At 34.0% G+C, this 14,102-nt stretch overlaps 1 protein-coding gene across 1 annotated transcript in view; it reads right to left on the bottom strand.

Moving 5' to 3' along the window:
- Positions 1–14,102, bottom strand: part of LOC150078245 (regulator of G protein signaling loco-like) — a 311,630-nt gene that overhangs the window by 76,523 nt on the left and 221,005 nt on the right. The window contains 1 exon segment of the mRNA XM_090384508.1: positions 3,644–3,870. Within this exon segment, the coding sequence (XP_090240634.1) occupies positions 3,644–3,870 (227 nt within the window).

Genomic DNA, 14,102 nt, shown 5'->3' with positions numbered 1-14,102 from the left:
TAACCCCAGATCAACGTATCAACTCTGTGGTACTACGCTGACAGTGGTAGAGAATGAAAAGGACCTGGGGGTAATTGTGCAGGCAGATATGAAGTTCTCTGAGCAGTGCAGACGAGCTGCAAGAGTAGCTCATGGTGTCTTGTCAATGATATACAGGAATTTTTCTAGCAGGGATAGGGATGTGATTATTCCCTTGTATAAGGCATGGTCAGGCCACACCTTGAGTACTGTATACAGGTCTGGAGGCCTCATTTCAAGAAGGATGTAGAGCTGCTGGAACGAGTACAGAGAAGGGCAACAAGATTAGTGAATGGAACAAAGGGTTACTCTTACGAAGAAAGGCTTAAGTTTTGCAAATTACAGAGTCTGGAAACTAGGCATCGGCAAGGTGATCTTGATAGAGGTGTACAAGGCTTTGAATGGCTTGAGTATGCTCAATGCCGATGGGATTCTTCCTCTTGCTCAGAATAATCACCTGAGAGAGCATAAATTCAAATTGAGGAAGGACGGATGTCGGATAGATGTGCGGAAATTTGCCTTTAGCCAGCGGGCAGTTGGTTTGTGGAATAGACTTCCATCACTTGTTGTTGAAGTTGATAGCCTAAACAAATTTAAGGCTCAGCTGGACAGGTATTTCGAACGAACGGAGGCGTGAAATGGTAGTAGTGGTTGTGCTTTTTTTTCTTTTTTTTTTTTGGCTGATGCTGAATAAGCTTGCTTTCTTGCATCATATGCCTCTACTAATTCTAATGCTAATGCTATTGCTAAATTCAAGGCTTATTACACATGAAGAACTTTTAATTAAGCCCTAACAGCAACAGAAGGAGAAAGTGGAATGACCTTAAAGCAGATTTCGAAGGAATATAACATCTATGACACAATCAAGAATATAGATTCTGCCTGGCATAAGATAACATTTTCAAATATTAATAGGATCTGGAAGAAACTCATCCCACAATTTGCTCATGACTTCCATACATTTGAAGAGGTAGAGTAAGTCTCAAAAAACACGGTGCTCGGAAAACAATTGGATCTCGATGTGGGGGTAGAGCATGTTTACCAACTGTTGGAAAGCCACTCTCAGGAGCTGCTCAAAGATTTGGATTTGTTCGAACTTGAAAAACAGACACAGCAGGAGGCAACTGAAGAGGAAGAAGTTGTTGAAAAAAAATTTCACCTGCAAGCAGCTAACTGAATCTTTCTTTAATAGATAAAGCACTATCATCTTTCGAGGTTCAAGATCCTGACAACAAGAGGTTCACCACAATGGCAGCAGGTGTAAACAATGCCACTGCCTGCTACAAAATTAATGTATGAAGAGAAGAAGAAAAATGTGCAGATTAAAATCCATCAGTTTTTCAAGAAAGTGGACATAAGACAACCACAGGTTGTACCATGACTAGTCAATCTGCTCCCAGATTGCCAAAATCGGTGTCATTGAAAGTTTATGATCCTCCATCACCATAACACCAACAATAATGTGAGCAGATTAACCTTTTGTTTATTTTTGTTCTTGTATATTGTAACTTGTTTATATGCTATACAGTACTGTTTACAAGTATTAGATTAAATTTTTTGAATAAATACTGTATACTCCACATTATTATTCATCGTGTGTTTTTTCAGCCTCATTTAACTTGGTTACAAATCTTAAAATGCTGTAAACAATACCATACATATGGCCTGGTGAAGTTTTTTGGGGGATTATAATCTCGGTGAGTTGTGCTGTATTGTACATGTATTTAGTATCTATAAAATCAAAGTTCTTAAATATTTTTTAAAGTTGTAATGTCAGTAATAAATTAATAAGGAGATAACTACATTTAATTTTCACTTTTATGATCAATCACAGAAAAAGGGGAAAAAAATTAATTTAAGAAATATAATTGAATGCACTGCATGCTTGTTCATTTCCCTAATTTCACTTTACAAAAAATAATAAAATCATGATTCCATTTATATAAAGCATTATGAATGATGCAAACAAGAGTAAATTTTATCCATGTCATTTCTGTATAATACAAATTATATTATGTTATATCAAAACTTCACTGTGGAACATGTGCGCGCACACACACACACGCTAGAAATTCACCATTACATAAATTACCACAAATAAAAATTTATGTAACAGCCAAGTTGTAAACATTTTATTTTTTTCAAAGTTTTTATGTATCACATCAACATAGTTGGTGTAACATGAAAGTGGCATTGGTAATCTATCCAGCCTTCTTGACTTTTTTCAGGCACATCAATAAATTTCTTATCACTCGGTAATAAATTCTTCAGAAATTAACAGCAAAGTATATGAAATAAATAACAAACAGAGTGAACTGCATATTAGTTGTAGGTTTTGTTAAACCACTTAGATGAAAAACATGTTAGCTTTATGTTTTGTTAAACCTACAGCCAACATGTTATATAAAATCAACACAGTTTACTAATGCAGAGTTTTATCTGTGTTGGTTTACTGTAATTTTAAACAATTTATTTTTTCCTGTTTACCTTTTATACTATAGATAAACTGTATTTAAAATTATTTATCCAAAAAAAATAAATAAACTATCTCAAATATCAATCCTAAGCTTTCTGGATAATAGGATTCTACTATGCTTTATAAAAATAATAGTTACTGAGATTGAACTAACACCTTCACTGCTGGCTTGAACTACAACCTTTCTCTCTATGGATGAATTTAGTCAGCTGCAAGCAAAGGTTACTTGACAAATATATCCAGTTTTCTTGCATCAAATCGGAAGAAAAATGGTTCTTAAAGGCAGGCAATTTTTTTCATCTAAGTGGATGAAAAGCTCACGGATGCACATGCATCAACATGCAGTTAACGTGTTCAACAACTTTAACAACAACATGAATTAATACCCAAAATAGTACTTGTTTATTATCCTCCTGCCAAGTAGTTATGACATCATCACTTAAAGTGGTGCAACCTTTGTCACTATTAAACTATGTATGAACTTCAAAAGGTACCTATACATAGGCATAAATATAAATACAAATAAATATACACTGGTTAGGTTAGGTTAGACTTACTTGTAACTTCCACTGATGAGAGGATAACAGACAAGTACCCATAAAAATTTAATAACTGACTACACCTCCGTGTTTAAAAGAATTTTCTGGATTAAAAGCTATAGAATTTCCTATATGTAGATATAAAACTGGAAATATTTTGGAACTAACTTCTGTTCATCGTCACTGTCTTCAAAAAATTTAAGAAAACATTTTAAAAGCAGTTGGAACAGAAAACTATACTTCAATGGCATGGTACCCTAAATATCGTTTTATTTTTACTACTTTTTGTTAACTTTTTTATTCCTAAATTTAATTTTAACAAAGTAACAGCAGCATCTTTCACACCATTTAGTGCTTTATATCTTATAATTAATCATTTTGACAAAAACAATCATTAACCATATTTAGCAGTCATGTGAACTTGAAACACTGTCAACTTAGGTATGTGTGCTACTTTACTCACACAATAACTACTAAACTATGTTGCACACCTAGAAAAGTAAATTTTAAATGCAGAGAAGTGTAGTTTATTTCTAAAATTCAAAAAAGATTCAATTGCCATGCATTAACATTAGAAATATATGCCTACTCATTTTTAAAACTCTCTCACCTCTCGAGATGGTATATTTTTACAAAGGAGAAGAGCACCAGTTTCACTACTAGCCAGAGATGATCGACTACCAGTTAAGTCTGAACGAATTGAACTAGTGTCTTCAGCTGATTTCTTAAGTTCTTCTTTTTCTTTCTTCTTCTTTTTTAATGATCTTCTAATGTCCAGTCTTCTCTCTATAATCTTACCACTAAAATTCTTTGAATCAATTGCTTTCATTTTGCTCACTAAAAAAAAAAAAAAAAAAAAAAAAAAAATTTTTTTTCCCCTTCTTATCAATCTTATTTAAAGCCTTAAACAAAAATTAATAGTACGGAATCAAAAAATTAAATTCTAGGTCTAGAAATTGAGAGGGAGACTTTCCTGATTGAACCTGCCTTCACCTTATAATAATCTTGTCATATAAATTGAATGAGAGTATATTTACAATTTACTATAGTCCAGTGGTTCCCAAATTGTGCACTGCAGCATCCCGGGTCACCATGGGATATTTTAAATTTTCGAGGGAAACAGCGATACTCAACATCTGTCAGACACCGTGTGAACTACTAGCTCGATGTAGTTCACAGTTTCAACATTAGATCGCGCTGCATTCCTTTTGATGATGTTCTCGAATGTTTGAGATGTTTTTGTTTAACTTGTTCTTTAAGATACACCAGTAACTTCTCATACTTTTTCATTTCTTAGATTTTGTATATAAATCCTATTAACTCTCCAGGTCCTTCAGTAATCGAAATAACTGAAGTGTGTTTTGATCAAGTGTCTGTGAGGTCTAGTGAAATTCAGTGAATTATTTTGTTGATTTTTAGTCCTTGAAGGATGACAAATCATAGACCAGTGACAAAGTTGTGAAATATGACAATACTTATCTAGACTTTGGTTTTATTTTGGTAGATATTTTTTTTTTGTTATTTTTGGATTTTAGGAGCATTAGCAACTAAGGCCATATTGCTCCGGGATATGCGGTGGTCATTCCGTGACCTTTCCGCATCCTCCGTATTTGGTGGTGACGGGCTCGAACCCCGGTCTAATCAAGTAGCGTGTGCTACTCACTGCTGCTCCTTCCCACCTTTATTTCAGTAGATGTCAATCGTGAAAAGTGTCTGCAGTGTGTATTATGTCTGAAAGTTTGGGCTCCAGAGGGCATGCTTCCAAGTAAACTAAAACGCCACTTGGAGGCTAATCATCCTAACATGGCAAGTAAGTAAATCACGTGATTATTTTACCAGAAAGTTAAAAGAACACAAAGGTACATTTTTAAACAAGCATCAATACCAAGCAATGCTTTGCTAGCATCCTACAAGGTGGCATATAGAATCACAAAAAGCCTCACACCATTGCAGAAGAACTGATTTTACTGGCTGCAGTGGATATGGTCAACATTATCGTTAGTGAATCTGTAGAAAGACTGCTTTCAAAGGTACCTTTATCCAACAGTACTATCAGTTGTAGAATCCAATGCATGACCGAAGGCCTCAACGATCAGCTAATTGAAAAAATGAAAGTGAAGGAATTCAGATTACAGCTAGATGAGGCGACAGACAGTAACAAGGATACTCATTTGCTTTGCTACCCACGGTTCTTAGATGGTGACAAAATTGTGGAAGACCTTCTCTTTTGTAAAAGTATCACTGCAGGTATAAAGGCACAAGACTTGTTTGAGGTTGTTGACACTTTTATGTGTGAAAACAACCTAGACTGGACTAAGTGTGTTTGGGTCTGTACTGATGGTGGTCACTCTGTCTGGCTGTTAGGGAGGACTGCAGGCACTCATACGAAGCAAAACTATTCATGCACTGTGGATCCACTGCATAATCCACAGGGAAGTGCTTGCATCAAAGCAACCGAGTCCTCCACTGTGCGAACACAGTGGAGGACTCATATCATACCTGTATGAACCTAGTCATGGAAAGTGCGTTGAACTTTATAAACACTCGGCCACAGAAGGCAACAAGGTTTTTTTAAAAAAAAAAAAAAAAAACTGTGCAAGGATATGGGATCTGAGTACACATCTTGGTTACCGTAGCTCGCGATGGCTCTCCCGTGGCAATGTACTGTCCCGTGTGTTCGAATTACGACAGGAACTATACTCTTATTCAAAGAAGAAGAACATGAGTGTGCCAAAAACTTCTTGTATACTGATTTTTTGTCAAAATTATCATACCTGTGCAATCTCTTTGAAAAATTGAATGCGTTGAATCTCTTGCAGCAGGATAACAACACGCACATTCTGAAACTTGCAGAGAAGGTTTCAGCCTTCAGAAAAAAGTTACTACTATGGAGAAGAAAATTAAATGAAGATGGTTGCAAAGACTGTTTCCCCACGTTGCAGCAGTTTGTTACATCCAATGATGTTTATTTGAGGCACAAACTTAAATCTGTTTTTGAAGAGCATCTAACACAGCTCGGTAACTGGTTTGAAAAATGCTTTCCAGAGGATATGGAGAAGTTTGCATGGATTCAAGACCCATTCAAGGCTAAGGCTCCCTCTGAATTTACCTCTGCAAAAGAAGAAAATCTTATTGAGCTGTCTTGTGACAAGACTTTAAAAACAGAATTTGGCAGCATGGAACTAACTGAGTTTTGGATATCAACAAAAGATGAATATCCACTGCTAAGTGCTAAAGCTCAGCGAATCCTAATTCCATTTGCGACTTCATATCTTTGCGAAGCTGGGCTTTCAGCGGTTGCTGTGATAAAAAGCAAGTACCGCACGAAAATCAATGTGGAACAGGAAATGAGGGTGGTGGTGGTGGTGTCCAATCTTATTCCAAGGTATGAAAAGTTGTGCAGTGCCCAACAGGCGTACACATCCCATTAGTAAGTGTGGCAAATTACTAAAAATTATAGAAATCTTATAATTTTAAGTAATTGTGGTTATTTAAGAATGAAATAAAAATATTTTTTCTTTCAATTTTTATATGTATTATTTTTTCGAATGGCTACCAAGTTGTTAGGGCATAAATACTTATTAAGTTGTTTGGACCTAACTACTCAAATAAACCAAACTGTTAGGACCTAAGAAAAATAAGTAGTAAAAGAAATATTTAACAGTTAGCTATTTCTTTTGGCCTAGGGATGCCATGAAAAAATTACTGAGACACTAAGGGTGCTGAACCAAGAAAGTTAGGGAACCTCTGCTATAGTCTGTAGTTGCGTAGAAATGAATCAGAAAGGATTTAATAATCAAAAGAATATGAACAAATTATATATCTCTGTTCAAATATTAGTGATGAATTTTCCAAGATATAAATGATAGTACAGAAGTAGTTTAAAGCTATTCTCTTATGAATTATTTCTGTTGGTTTTGAACATTTACTGATACTTTTTTTTTTTCCCCCAATGCAAATTACTGCATTGTCAGCTCAAATTAAAGGGCCAGTAAATTTTATCCACATCGATGATAAAATTTGTCCTTTAGAATGTATGCTATTTTTGCACACCTGATATCTTTTAATGTCCATCACCTTACTAGTTTTCCACTTCTCATTTTCATTCACTTTATTTTGTGAATGAAACAGTTAATATCTGACTGGGCAATTCCTCGAAGCTTCAGGGTTTTAGTGATAACATTATGAAAGCCTACACACCTTTTTGACTAATTCTTAAATACCTCAATGTTCTGTTTCACTTACTCTTCTGACTTTTCTATATACAATACATTCTTCTATCATGTATGCTATAACAGGTATAAGTCCATAGCAGCTATAAATTGTCAATACTACTATAATTTTCAGACTCATTTTTATTATTGCATATTATTCTGATTGGTAAATTACATATTAAAACTCAAAGTTTATTAAATAAACATTTATTGAAACAAAACACATGAGTAATACTATTTTGTTTTTGATGATTAGTGGGTAGGTGTGGGGAATGAATGCAAGATCCATAGGACTAGCCTGACTTTATTTTCACTCTTAGAGGAAATCTGTAGCCACTTATCAGATCAACCAATTTTCTTTTGAAAATGGAGCATTTTTTGATGTTGAGTTCCATGTCATTAACCATTTTCAACAAAACTTTAAAACTTCCATTTTTATTTCAACATTTAATGCAGTCTGTTTTTAGTGGAACATTATTGCATTTTACTGCATTCATCATTTACAATCAAGTTAGTAAGAACATGTATATATGAGAACTGTATATAAGATGGTGAGAAACAGTGTAACACTGGTGGCATGTGGGTTTCATGCATGTAACTTAAAATACACATTGCAAGGTGGCACATCACAGCAGCATAAGCTTCTTAATAGACTTCTTCCAGTGCCTACAAATCCTATTTATTATTTTACCAATGGGAGCATTCTATATTCTTTTTTCTCATTAGAATGACATAAACAAAACTGGTATCCATCCCCAGACACCAATCTTTAGGATATTCTCCAATTGGGTTTGGACATTTATAATCTGGTTAACCACAATCCTATCTCATTTAAAAAAAATGGGGGGGGGGTTATATATACATATATAATACTGATAAACATAATTAAGTTACCGAATGACAAAGTATTAAATCAAAATTATTAAACTGTTATGGATCCAGGTACTACTAGCTACAGTAGAGAAACCTGGCACCCATACTGAAATACAGACAAATGTTTATATTCAGTGTATAGGGAAGGGATGTTGACCTGTCAATCATAATTACCATGGAAAAATTGAGAAGGCTTGTAAGGTGAAGGAGATAACCTGAAATAAATTGATTAACATAAAAATAGAAATAATAATGAAGATAACAATGTTACCTAAAGTAGTGGGTCCTAAAGCTTTAACTACTTCTTCATATGGTTGGCAGCCAAAACCATAGGAGCCACGACAATAAGCAGGGTCTCTGTTTCTGTTTTGATGTATACATGCGAAATGTATAAATCACAGCCGACCCGACAGAGACCAAAAAGAAAAGAGTAAAATTTAAAAAAAAAAAAAAAAAAAAAAATTTGCCAATAGAACTTTAAGGAGGGGGGGAAAAATTCTTTTAATTCAAAAGGACAGATACATTACAAAAATTACTTCAACTTACTGTGTTTGGAACGGAATCTGTGAAATAGTTGCATGTGGTGTTTACAAAGTAACGTTGGAGAACCACGGATAAAGCCGATAGATTGCTGTCCAGAGTGTTTATATCAGTTGAAGCAACCACGTGTGAGGGGGAGGAAGTGGAGTCGTCAAAGTGAAATGTCCCGTGTTGCAGGGAAGTAGGTAAATAAACAAATGAGGCACAGTGCCAGCGGAGGGAATTTATTAATGACTGACAAAGTAGTGTAGAAAGACAAAACTTTGTATCAGAGGATACAAAGTTTTGTGTATTGCTTTCGGCCAGCCTAATTACACACAAGAAATAAAATGTAATTATTAAGGAAAGCAGAAAGAAATTTGAAGAAGAGTAATATAGTTGTGCTCAGGTTGTCCGGGTTGCTGAACCCGTACCATAGTTGGTCCCTGGACAGATGTCTGGACAAATGCCTCATATGTTTCAGTAAATATGTTGTTTATATCAAAGTTGTAGTTTATAAGTTTTTTGAATTTTATAATATTTACCAATTTTTTGAAATGATGGTAGAAGAATGCTGTAGGGAAATTATTGCACTGCAATTTATCATGGAACTGTTTAATGTTGTCAGCAAAGAGACTGTCGCTACTGCATATTGTCGCAATTCTGATGCATTGGGAGAGTATTATATTAGCATGTACTTTTTTAGAAATGTTAGTGTGCCAGTGGGTAAAATTAAAATTAAATTAAAAATTAAAATTAAATAAAATTAAATTAAAATTAAAAGCATCTCTTTTATTGTATATGTTGATTGTGGTATGAGGGCTGTTAATATTAATGTCTAAGTAATTGGCTGAAAAATCATTATTATTTGTTTTTTCCAGAGTAAGTTCTGAAGAATAAATACCAGCAAAGTCATGTATAAATATAGGGTAGTTGAATACCAATAAGTCATCAATATATCTGAGGGTAGAGAGGTCTCAGACCAGTATAGATATAGGTTAGCTACCCACGGGGGTACCTTTAGTTTGCAAGTATACAGATTGGCCATCAAAAATGTAGTCATTGGAGAGACAGAGATTAATGAGATTGTTCCAAAAAACTGAATTACAACCAATAATATGTTTGTATTTATTATAAATTTTCTTCAGGATCAATTTTTTAAGTTAGTTAGGTCTATGCTGGTGAATAGACTATTGAAATCAAAAGTTTGCACATGAGAAATGTTGTCAGTACTCAGGGGATTAATAACTGGAATGTTGTTATTAATTATTCTACTATTAGGAAGGATGTCCATTATCGGTTTAAGTAACTTTTCTAAAATTTTGCCAGGTTTATGGGCATAACTGTATTTTCAGGATGTAATAAACCTAAATCCTGTAGGGTTTTTATGGAACTTAGGTATGAAATAAATGTAAGGAAGGTTGTAGATATTGAAGTTGATTTTTAGTTTCTTGCTGAAAGCAATTAAATTCTTTGTGATGATACTGCTGATGTTAGTGATGGACTTATAGGTGACACTGGAATTTAGTTCTGTATTTAATGTTTGGAAATAAAAGGCTTTACAGATAATGGCATAATTGCAAGCGGCTTTATCAACAGGGGTGATTATTAATGTGAAAAAATGAAATTTTAGACCTGTTGATGGCTTTACTTGTGACAATGATGGCTTACAATGCTGTAGCATCATAGCAAGTACTGAATTAATCCATAGCTGGAAGCTTCAATGGGGATATTATGATGGTAAGAGAGGTTAAAACAGAAGTTAAGTAAATCATGATATAATTCTTTTCTGAAAAATTAAGTTGATTTTAAAGTATGGGCTATATCTGAAGCCAATAGGACATGATGCTTCTTAGTTCCTTGTTAAGATATGGCCTTGTTAGGACATTATGCTTCTTAGTTCCCTGTTAAGATAGGGCCAAAATGTTTATCAATAAACGGTTGGAAATTAGCCTGATGGCAAATACATACATTAGAAGTAGGTTCAGGGTTGGATTTATCTAAGTTTGTTGCTAGGTGTTTGTAATTGCAAACCTTGAGCCTAAAAGGTTTAGCATATCTGAATCTGGAAATAATGTTAAAGTTTTGGCAGCCAACTGGAAGTAGGTCAGTAGATTTATTGATGCAATCATTAATGTTGAAATTGTCCAGGCAAGTATTATAATTAAAAGTGGTGATATTATTATCTTGGCTGGTCAGCTTGCTGTAAGATTTTAATTTAAATTTACAGATATCTGTAATAAGGTCAAGTAAATGTTTAGATGTGAAATTGAAGGTGAGTATAAATCTGTAAAGGGCCTTTAATATGCTATGTTTAGTACAAAAGAGTAAATCATGAATCTTCTGTACTGAACTGACCATTGTCCCAGTCAGGGATAGTCTGTTTAAAGTTACCTAACTTGTATTTATGCATAGTAATGTTGGTACTTTTGGGTTTGTGTTTCCTAAAAGGTCTGGATATATTTAGGCCTTTATTCTTAATTTATTTATCTTAATCTATTTATTATTAATATTTATTAATATTAATTTATTAATCTATTTATTCTTAATTTCTCATATATGCACATATCTGTAATATTATTCGTGACAATCTTATGATTGAATTTATTGTTGAGTCCATATGGATAGAGAGTTTTTAATTTTAACACGAATAATTCTTCCTGTTGATTTCTGGCATTAGGTTCCAATACTTGTGCTTTAAAAGATAAACTATATTGCTGCTTTTGCAGAATATTGGATCTTCAAAATTGTTAGAAATATGTTGTGGATGCGTGTAGGGGCATGTAAGGCAAAGTTTGTTGGAGCATTTGTTAAATTTTAGATTGTAGTGAGCATGATAACAGTTAGAGGAGGCAACCTCATTACCATTCAGGCAAGAAGCATTAGATGCTGGTTTGTTCTGTGTGGTGTGTGTTAAATGTGAAGGTTGAAAGTTTGGAGAATGGTTGAGGAGTTGTACAAAGCATAAGCCCCGGGGTCAGATTTAACCTACTCTGCCCATGTAGTATGTCCTTATTAAGTTGGTAGTTCATAAAAAGCATCAAAAAGGTAAAGTGACGAAAAGTCATAATAAATATATATATATATAATGAATATAGCAAATAAATTAACAATTATTATAGCAAATTATACGATAAAAAACTAAAAACTGAAAGGAGGAGAAGAAGTGAGTAATGCCATCAATGAATGTCTAGATAGAACATTACATCAGTCTTATTATGTTTGAGCATAGTTTGAGCAGTTATTAAACGTGCAAATTTATTAAAGGCAAGTATATATAAGCTGGTGGCAACTAAACGCTATAATAGTTATAACTAGTCCATGGTTCTAGCTTGGTAAGGATACACATAAATAATGGAAATAACAAATATTGAAAAAACAAAATAATCAATAAAGCATAAATGTAGAAAATAATAACTATATACATATGTCATGCCAATTATAGGAAAAAGGTGACACATTGAAAGGGACTTGATCAAGGGCTAACCCCTTCAATGTGTCCTCCTACAATTAGTGAGCTATCAGTTTCTGATATCATCTGCCTGTTAATCCATGCCGAATGGTAATAAAAGATATCAAAAAGAAGGATGGCTATAATAATGGTAAGTAAGTTAAAGTTAGACGAATTTTGTGGTAGTTAGACGAAATTTGAGGTGATGGTTTTAGCCCGACCGATAGCCAAGACAATGAATCAAGCAGAAAGACGAATAATAGTGGTAGTTGAGAACCAATAGTTTTTAAATAATATCATGTTAGTGGATGACAAAGGAGCAACAGCTAAAAAAGGAGAACGGATATAGGGTGTAAGAAGAGCAATAGTACCTCAATCCCCCTCGAATTACTCTAATAGTTCATGAGGTAAGAACAGAAGAAGAATGGTTCATGAGGTAAGAAGATAGCAAATAGTTGAAGTAAAGGAAAAGTAATAATGCAATTGTACGTCGGATAATACCAGGGGCGTAACTTCCCGTCCCTTATAGCAAGAGATCCTGGTATATCAATAGTATAATGCAGCAAAATTTGGATAATGTATAAAATAAAATAAAATAAAATATATTATGGAAATGAAGTGGACAGGAAAGGCTAGTTCCTAGATACTTACAGCGTGGTATAACAAGAGAAGCAGACATACCTCGAAGAAGAAACACAAGAAAAAGCCACGTTGTAGAGCACGTGTTGATTTATATACGTAGATAGCGGGTGCCAGCGCCCTCGTACTGACATGTAGTTAGCTGAGAAATAATTAGTTTAAAACAGTTTAGTGCACACGCCCTCTAGTAATCTTAGCGCATAGCAATAAGGGGTATTAATAATATTAAGCGGCGAAATTTAGAAATGAAATAGGATAAGAGGTTCTCATAAGAAGCGAAAGAAGAAAATGGCTAAGGGGGAAGCCAAGAATTAATTACTACCTCAGAAGCAAATACAGGTACAACTTTTTCAATGAGCGTAAGCTGTATTAAATATGCTTCTGAGGCAGTGCCTAATTATTTACATATGTACAGGATCTGTAGAAACCGTCAACTATAAATAATCCAGTGGGTAAAGAGTTAGTTCCGCAAAACGTTAGGTATAATATAATAGTGGTCAAAGTGATTATGGTATTTATTTAAGGCTATCAACATAGCTGTATGTAGGTTTATATTAATAAAACGTTCCGGGAGTCCGTTCTCAGATAACTTGTGTTTAAAATCGATAAGTGTGCTGATTATATATTTAGCGTTATTACATATTTTAATTATTCTAATGCTCTGTGACACAATTATATTTTTATGAATTCTTAATGAGATATTTGAATGCCAGTTGGTGAGGCCAATAGTTTTAAATCCAAATGCATTAAGTTTGTCGTAAACGTTGGTATCTATTTTATTATTGTGCACCTGTATGTTAATATCCAGGTAAGTGGCTGTTTTTGTGCTATCTTTATTGATAGCAACTATTTCTAATTCCGATGGGTAATTATTGCCAAATTCGGTGAGAAAGTTGGAATGATTAAAAACGATTAAACTGTCAATGTATCTGTACAAAGTTATGTCCTTGATAATATTTGTTTCGAAGTAGTGTAGGTAAAGATTGGCAACCAGACAGACTGGAACTACAAGCACCCATTGCAATCCCAGTTTTTTGCTTGTATATATTGGTACCATTGTAGATGTAACTGTTGAAGATGCAAATATTTATCAAGTCATTCCAGTATTGTTGCTTGCATGGTAATATGTTATTATATTCAGTGTAATAGTGACTGAGAAGGTGTTTTAAACTATCGTGCGGAATACTGGTAAACAGATTTTTGAAGTCATAAGTGCTGACATGTTCAGTGGTATGACTGTTGTATTTTAAATATTCCAGAATCGGGTTATTATTGAGGATAACTCTAGAGTTGTCAATGTTATTAAAAATAATACTTAGTAGTTCAACCAGTTTTTTATGTGGAATTTTTGCGTAACTGTTCCTGCAGGAGGT

Source organism: Mastigoproctus giganteus, chromosome 11 (genome assembly GCF_048544385.1).
Source record: "Mastigoproctus giganteus isolate SK-2022 chromosome 11, ASM4854438v1, whole genome shotgun sequence".
Classification (NCBI taxonomy): Eukaryota; Metazoa; Arthropoda; class Arachnida; order Uropygi; family Thelyphonidae; genus Mastigoproctus; species Mastigoproctus giganteus.
The sequence above is the reverse complement of the archived record's forward strand: the minus strand, read 5'-3'. Positions and strand labels throughout refer to the sequence as shown.